The following is a 9,201-nucleotide window of genomic DNA, read 5'->3' as shown; positions in this document are numbered from 1 at the left end:
AAACAGTTTTGCAAACCATAGAACCAAATAGATACTGTTAAGTATAGAAACTGATATATTTAGATGTTTACTGTGTTTATTGAGACAATTGAGGCACAACTTCTATATGTGTATATAGCTCCTATGTCTATGCTTTGAATCCATGTTCAGAATAACCCATCTACCATATGAAAGAGAAGTACTTTCTTCACTATATTGAAAGGAAATGCTGAAAGGAGAAGAAAATCTTATACTGAGTTCTCCTGAGACCAGAACATTGTAAGTATAAAGCAAATAGCACACATTATGAACCCACCAAATGTTTTTTTTTCATTTTCTCTTTTGGTTTATGAACATCTGTTGTGATAACAGAACACTTTTTTCCTCTCTCCCCTCTCAAATTTTGGTTCTTTTTTCCATGGACAGCTCCTCAGCACATTAGCCTAAAAAGGCAAGTCTCACAAGAAACAGAACAAGGCTATTTTTCTACCCCACCCTTATCTACCACCTCATGCATTCGGGTATTAGCAAAAGAAAGTACTGATTATTGCACAGAATTGAAAAGATCACAGAATCCTAGCAGATAATTTTTTTTTAAAGTTCTATAAGGGGCAGCTAGGTGGTACAGTGGATAAAGTACTGGCCCTGGAGTCAGGAGGACCTGAGTTCAGATCCTGCCTCAGACACTTAATAATTGCCTGTGTGACCTTAGGCAAGTCACTTAACCCCATTATGTTGCAAAAAAAATCTATACACTATTTTAAGTGATGATTGCTAACATTTTTAAAGATACTTTAAACATTGATCACAACACTTTCTTTTAAGGAGTTCGAGCAGTAAGGAGCTGTAATTTTGTGGTTTTCTTTATCTCAAGATAATCTTAGATGTAATCAGATGAAATAATTCTTATGAAATCAAGAGAAATATTATTCATTTTGTAAACCAGAAGTCAAAGGGAGGAACTCTAAAGACTTATGATAAAAATGCTATTCATCCCCAGAGAAAGAACTGACGATGACTGAATACACATTGAAGCATATTTCTTTTACTTTATTTTTCTTGAGGCTTTTTTTTGGTCTATGTTTATTTCATAACATGACTATGATAGAAATGTTTTGCATGACTACACATGTGTAACATAGCATATGCTTGCCTTCTCAACAAGGTGAATTAGAGAAGGAGAAAAGGAGAGAATTTGAAACTTAAAGTGTTGAAAATGAATGTTAAAATGGTTTTCACATGTAATGGGAAAAATGCTGATTAAATTAAAAATTAATTTAAAAAGAAGTCAAAGGGAGACAGCATTCAAAACTACATTTTAAATTTTTATTTACAGAGTATACTGGTTTATGTGCATGTTCTTTCCAGTGTACATCTTTAAAACTAAAAAGTAAACAATTCTCTAAGAATTTAAAAGTAAAACAATGGGCTTATCTATGTATAAACATCTGGAGAAAGAAATGACAAACCATTCCAGCTTTTTTTTGCCAAAAATAAGGTCATGGAAAGTTGAACACATCTGAAATGACTCAACCACAACAATAACATCTAAAAACACAGGTATATTTCCTTAGAACAGTGGTCTGGATCAAAAAAGATTTCTTTGATCATATGAATCATCCACAGAAACATCAAGTAACCCCTGCAATTAAATATTTACTTTCTTTAAATGTTCAACTATACACAACTAAATGACTACCATGTATAGTGCAACTTGCTTCTATCAAATTACCAAGAAAAAGCAGCATAAACTGGGAATTAGGAAATATAGAATTGTTTTCCTACACAATATCTATTAGGTTAATGCTGGAGTAATGTGGAGAAAGAGCTAGAGCTATGAACCACAAATACTAAATTCACATTTTCAGGTCCTATGTAATTTTGTTCATAGTTTGTTATATAACTACTGTGTCTAAGATTAGGAATTGTGTTTTATGTCATATTTCCAAATCATAAGAAAACAATGGTTTTCATTTTATATTGTTTGGAAATCATTTCCAGGTCCTAAAATACTAGATGAATGGAAATACTATGCTTGAATAAAATTTAGGTATATTCACATATAAGTCTAGACACATATGCCTATGCCTATCTTCATTGCAAATCAGAAATAAAAATATTTAAAATGAAATCTCTAGCCACTTAGTACACTGTCTTATTAAGTTTCTACTGGGTTTCTTAATTAGATATAATCTTATATTCAATATTTAAACTAAATAACATTTAGCCAGTGCTTAACAGAAACTAAAGATAATTTGTTCTCAATTAATTCTGTGGAAATAACCCTTTAAGCTATTTTATATAACTTAAAAACTATATTTATAGTTTACTATTGACAATCTTTAGATAATTTCCATTGATGATCTTAGAAGTTTATAAGCATGGAAAAGAAAGAAACTCAGACAAAAATCATACACACATACACACAGAGGTATGTATTGAAATATTCTATAATCTTTTTTCAGCACTTTGCCGCATTGATCAGTGTTCTTGTGGTGATACAATTATATGAATATTATTTCCCAAAATAAATTTATTAGTATCCCTATAATATGTTTAATGTTTTCCTTTCATTGAATTCTTACTTATCCATAAGATGATTTGGGTAAGCCAGAAAATTTTATAAGGGTCACAATGTTTTACTTTTAAACTTTGGGTAACATAAACTTCTTTAATATTCATTGACTTGAACAGTTATAAAATATTTGGGTAAATATGAAAAATCTATAGAAATGCAGCAAAACCATGTTATCTTTTTTCTATATTGATTTTTATTTAAATAAAAATGTGAACCACATGAAGTTTATTAAACATATCTATTATGTGGATGGTGAAAGGTTCAATTAGAAATAGAACCTTCAGATCTGCATTGGTAGTGAGAGGCCATGTGTATATAATGGATGAAGAGCTGGTCTGAGAGTCACAAAAAGGTGGGTTCAAATCCTACTTCTGAAACATTCTGCTGGGTGACCCTGGGAAAGTCACCACATTTCCTAGTGTTCAAAGAACTAACTATAAAGTCAGTCAGACAACAAGAATTTATTTAGCACCTACTAGGTACCAAGCACTATGCTAAGCAAGTAACAGGTAAGTTGTATATCTGTATTGGTGGAAAGTTTCCTCACTGGGAGATTTACATACATATAGGCACACATACACAGACATACACACAAGAGATACCCACACAAAGACACAGATCTACCAATACGCATGCCCATACCCACATAGAGACACATACACGATACACACAGACACACAGACACGACACACCAACAGACACACTCACCCAGAGACACACATTGACACCCACACCCACACAGAGATGCATACACAGATACACCCTCAGACACCTACACCCACATGGAGACATATACACAGACACACAGTCACCCACGCTCAGAGACACACATACACAGAGACACGCACACAGAGACAAATACACAGACACCCTCAGACGCCACCACTCAGAGACACACACATACACAGAGACACCCACATCCACACAGAAACACACTCACAGAGACAAATACACAGACACCAGCACCCACACGGATACTCTAGCAAACACACACAGACACATGATAATTTAGATGTTTTGATTATCTAAGGCTACATTATTACCATAGTGCCTAAAATAATGTTCAACTCCTAGTGGATACCCTTTGAGTTACTGACTGCTTCCCTGAAGGAAGGAGGATGGACTAGATGACCATTCAAGGCTCCTTCTTTCTTTCAGACACAGATATGTAAATATGTTTTATTTGTTATCTTTTAAAAATTTACTAATTGTTTAATTTGTTCTGTTTGTAATGACTGTCTCCTTAACAACATTTTCTTGCTTTTGAACTCTTTGGGAAAGGTAGGGACTGTTGGCATGAATATCTTTTGTCCACAAGAAAAGAGACTGGAAATCTTGTTGCTAACACTGCTATCTGGGATAAGAGGGTGGGAATTCACATTTAAAGGGGGGGAGAAACCCTGGCCGGGTTTGTGCAGTGTGATCTAGTGGGAAGGCCCCCGAACCCCGTCTTTCCAGCATTGCATGATTTCTTCTGTTCAGGGGGCCGGGAGGTGCATTGTCTGGCAATTCCTTGGACCCCACCAGCACCTGTGGAGATGGGGAAAGGATTTTTTTCTTGCCTATAAATGTTTTTCCATCTTCCGAAGTAGGCAGAGTGAGACCAGTGGTGAGCTGAGAATCCGAACTATAGTGATTTGCTCCCGAGCTCCTCTTTTGGACGATGCTTCTCAGGGTAGAAACAAACATTGTCTGGGCTGCCGACTCTGGGTCCTGGTCCACAGGCATGTCATTGCAGGGACTAGTTCCTTCTGAAAAGAAGGGCTGAGAATGGATCTCATCATAAGACAGCTTCCTGGAACCAGCCTGTTCAAAGGCCCTTAACAAATGTGCAGCATCTTTGACATCTATACTTTGGTGTCGGGTGATAAACCGCTTGGATAAGGCTAGCCCATTTACTTTCAGAGAGAATTCTTCTTCTGGTGTAATATCCTGAAGTTCTTCTTGGAAAGAGGCCACTTTACTCTGGTGCAAGAGTGAAGGGGAGCTTTTTATCCAAGGATCTAAATTCAGGTGTTGAGCCTGGCCCAGCCTAGCTCCACTGTGAACTGCAGCTGGTCTTCTATTGGGGGAAGCTGGTTCCGAAGCATCATCACTGCTATCTGAAAGATCCAGATCTTTAAAGCCAAAAAGCCCCTTTTCCATTTCAGAGGAGTTTGAACGGGGAGAGGAAGAAGTCTGAATCTCTATTTCTGAAGGGGTAGTACAGGAGGTTGGAGAATGAAATTCCTCCATATCCCCAGGAGGCATATTCCAGTACTGCTTGGTAGTGTGCCTCCCCGAAGGAGACTTGGCTGTCGTGATGATGATGACTTCCTTTCCCTTTGCCTTGCAAGCATTGAGGAGAACCTTCAAGGTATCTCTATCCTCTGAATTGATAGCGTAAACTAGGGCTGAGGAACTCGAGTGGTCTTGCAAACTCAAGTCGGCACCACTTTTTAATAGCAAAGTGACTATTTCAGGACCTGCCTTCTCTAAGCAAGCGTGCATCAAAGCTGTTTTTCCAGTTTTGTCCTGTATGTTAGGATCAGCATTCTTTTCCAACAGATACTTGACCATTTTGACTTTGCTGACACTCTGGTGGTCAATATGCTTGGTCTTACAAGCTATCATTAAAGGCGTTTCCCCACGATCATTGCTCTCATTGATGTAGGCGCCACCTTCCAACAAGAGCCTGGTCAGGCGCAGTCGGCTTTGGTAAACTGCTTTTATTAGGGAGTTTCCATCGTTCGAAAGCTCTATGGCTTCATCCATCTCAAAACTCTCCAAGCCAGACTGCAGGGGTGACAAGAGAAGAACATGAAAAATATTAACCAAAGTCAAGGTCCCAATTTATATTCTCTTCATCAATAGTTCTTAATTTCTAGGGAGACAAAAACTATAAAGGGAATGATAATGAAACAAATTTCATGAAAATGAATTGTGCAAAATGGAATACAGAATCATAATATGCAAATAGTGTTAAATGGGTTGCCCCAAGGCCACACAGCTAGGTAATTATTAAGTGTCTGAGACTGGATTTGAACCCAGGTACTCCTGACTCCAAGGCCGGTGCTTTATCCACTATGCCACCTAGCCGACCCGGTAACTATCTTTAAGAAATACAAATTCTTTTTTTTTTTTTTACAGACAACATATTAACTTTCCTGATATAACATGAAATGCAATAAACTGCAATGGAGAAGGGGAGAAGCTGATATATAATCCTCCAAATGGAAAAGATTAGGGAGCCTTCAAAGAGGTCTGGTGAAGGATAATGCTCCCTGAACCTCAAAAGACATTCTGTAAGAGGGGTTCTGGTCTGCTAATCAGATAATGAGCATACAAATTACTGATTAGTTGAGTAGCTGGCATTGGAATTTATCCAAAAGAGACATTAGAGGGCAGCTAGGTGGCACAGTGGATAAACAACCCTGGAGTCAGGAGGACCTGAGTTCAAATCTTACCTCAGACATTTAATAATTACCTAGCTGTGTGACCTTGGGCAAGTCACTTAACCCCATTGCCTTGTAAAAAAACAAAACAAAAGAGACATTAGACTGGATCAGGTTCTTGGTCTGACTTTTTTCCCCTTCCCACCATTTAAATAAAGCAGTAAGGCCTAAATCCTCTATGGAGAGAAAATCCTCAGGCCCATGTTGCCCAAGAGTTGTTGCCTCTGTGGTTGGTATGCTTATTCTTTACACTTCTACAGGGAAAAGAGAGTAGGTAGCTTAAGACTTCATGAGCTTCAAAAGGCCAAGAAAGTGAGTCATCTGAGGTCTCAGAAGAGAGTTCATGTTATGTTTGGGAATCAACTACTCTGATATTCTACAGAAAGACCTTCAGGACACAGCTCAGTGGTATATCCATTCACCCAGTGACTGTTGTATTTTTGACTGACCTTGCTACAGTCACACTAAATCTGAGCTCACTCTCCCCAGGGTTTGATATAAAGGGATTTTTAAATGTATTCTGAAACAATAATTATAAGTCTGTTACTGGGTGGGGGGGGAAGAAAGAGAATCATTGAATTGCAACACAGAAGCTAGAAGTAGAAACTAATGTATGGGAGAAATTATAGGCATCTGTTAACAAAAATAATAAACACATAGAAGGATAGAATTCAAAATTTAAATTCAATAAAATCTTGGAAAAATTAACTAACCACTGAGAGGAAAATGGCTTTAGATTCATGCTTCATATCATGTGCAATACTAGGCTAAATCAATGAGCTAAATATTTTGAAGTCTAGAAGGAAACTATGATAGATTTGTCTCCGTTATGAAGAGAAAAATATCAAGCGAATGGAAGAAATTTTTAATAAAAGTATTGTTTTAGTTATACAAAGAAATAGTATTTTTATAAACAATTGTAATCTCAAAAAGAAAGGAGAGGAAACCATTGAGAAAAATATTGTAAATATATCATATAAAGGTTGAACATAGAGGATTTATAAGGGAAAAATATTTGTTGTTCAGAATGATGCACTCTACCTCAGAGAGGAAGAATCAGAGGATCTGAACAATTTTTGAAGGAGAAATTTTTGTGGGGAGAGGGAAAATTCAGACCTGAGATACCACTAGTGTGTACAACCCCTGGTGTAGAAACTGTCTTTGTGTATTCATATCAGTCCCTTTCATATTACTTAGAGTTACTGTGATAAACTGCTTGACTTTCTTTTTTTTAATTTTTGCAAGGCAATGGGGTAAGTGACTTGCCCAAGGTCACACAACTAGATAATTATTAAGTGCCTGAAGCTGGATTTGAACTCAGGTACTCCTGACTCCAGGGCTGGTGCTCTGTCTATTGCATCACCTAGCTGTCCTCTAACTGCCTAACTCTTATTGTCTTCCCTGAGTCTATAGTTTATAGATTCATGGATTCACTATAGCTGGAAGGACTCTTCAAAAGCCATTAAGCCCAAACCTGTCATTTTACAGAAGAGGAAACTTCATGAAGGAAAGGGAGGCTGTGACTTGTCTAGGATTATATAACTAATAAATGTCTGAGGTAAGATTTGAACTGGTGGTGCTCCAAGTCCAATCCTTTATCTACTCTACCCCTAGGTACCATAGTTAGTCAGTGTCAAAAGAAGGATGTTAACCCATGACTTCCTGATTCTAAAATTGGTCCTCTAACAAATATGCCATAATATAGTTATTAGTAAAACATTATAGCTATATGAAAAATTATTCAGATTTTCTAACCCTCAGGGAGAAACAAAAAAGCAACAACTGAATACCACATAATAATGATCAAATTTTCTATTTAAAATACCCAAAAAAACACCCCAGTGTTGGTAGGGATACAAATATGGGAACACTATAATATTGCTGCTGGTACTTTGGATTAGAATAAACTTTTTGGAGTATAAACTGCCAAACTGATCATACCCTTTGATCCACTAATTCTATTGTTGGAGCTAGGACCTAAAGATGTTACTGTAAAGAACACAGGATATATGCCTGTTCAAAAATATTTGTAATATTGCAAAACTTGAAATGATAAATGCCCAACCATTGGGAAATGGCTGAATAAATAATGAAGTAATTATTGTAAGAAAGCACTCCTGAATAACACAAAGAAATTTGGAAAGACATATTTGAAGTTCTGCAACATTAAAATCAACAGAATAAGCAGAATATATGTTGACTATAACTATATAGATTTCTTATAAACAAAGCAAGGAATATAAGTGCACAGAAGGTTTCCAAATGGGGATACAGAACAAATGTAATTGTCTTTGTTTTTATTTTGATAAATGTTATGTTATTTTGAGTATTATTGCAATATGAGAAATTATGAAAAGAAAAGTCTGGTGAAACTTGTGAACTGCAGAATAAAGCAACAGAACCAGGAAAACAATGATGACTACAATATTCTAAATAAAATTATGCTATGCAATTTATAATGGCCAAATTTGGGCTCACAGAGAAAGAAAATGAATGTCTCTTTTTTCATTCAAGAGGTTTTGGCAGGTGGAGAAGAATTACGTTTATAAAATGTTGTATATTGTGTCAGAAGCAATCAATGTGTTGGTCAGTTTTGCTTAATTCTTTTCTCTTTTTGTCTTTGTTTTCTTTTTTGGTAAACTTCCTTACAAGAAAAACCCCAGGTGAGAGGCAGAAGAAACATGACATATTTATAAATGAATGTATGACCAAAACCAGGCATCATTAAAATAAAATAAAATAAAATGTTTATTACATAAAATTGAGATGAAATATAATGATCAATGCTGATTCCAGAAAAATGATATTAAGATACACTTTGTTTCTTAATGTTCAATCAAACATTTAGGCAACTAGAATTTATTCATATCTATTATGTGCCAGACATTTTGTTAACTGGTGTTAACATATATATGTATATACATATACATATATATGTTCAGAAAGATTAACAGCAAATATTAACAATATTTGTAATATTGCAAAACTTGAAATGATAAATGTCTGACCATTGGGAAATGGCTGAATGAATAATGAAGTAATTATTGTAAGAAGGCAAACCTGAATAACAAAGAAATTTACAAAGAAAAACTGGTTGAATGAGCTATCAATAACAATTACAAGTAAGAATAATCACAGTTGGTTTTGCTTAACCTTTAAAGGGTCATACTAAAGGAGTTATTTATTAGGAAGTGACTGATATGTAAACCC

The 9,201-nt window shown here is 35.8% G+C and overlaps 1 protein-coding gene across 1 annotated transcript in view; it reads right to left on the bottom strand.

Annotated features, from left to right (window-relative positions):
* Positions 1 to 1,284: 1,284 nt before the first annotated feature.
* The window catches only part of ANKRD34B (ankyrin repeat domain 34B), a 45,930-nt gene continuing 38,013 nt past the window's right edge, over positions 1,285 to 9,201 (bottom strand). The window contains 2 exon segments of the mRNA XM_074200036.1: positions 1,285 to 3,960; positions 3,962 to 5,332. Of these exon segments, the coding sequence (XP_074056137.1) occupies positions 3,751 to 3,960; positions 3,962 to 5,311 (1,560 nt within the window). The 5' untranslated portion in view covers positions 5,312 to 5,332 and the 3' untranslated portion in view covers positions 1,285 to 3,750.

This window comes from Macrotis lagotis, chromosome X (genome assembly GCF_037893015.1).
Source record: "Macrotis lagotis isolate mMagLag1 chromosome X, bilby.v1.9.chrom.fasta, whole genome shotgun sequence".
NCBI lineage: Eukaryota > Metazoa > Chordata > Mammalia > Peramelemorphia > Peramelidae > Macrotis > Macrotis lagotis.
This window is presented reverse-complemented; position numbering and strand designations above follow the sequence as displayed.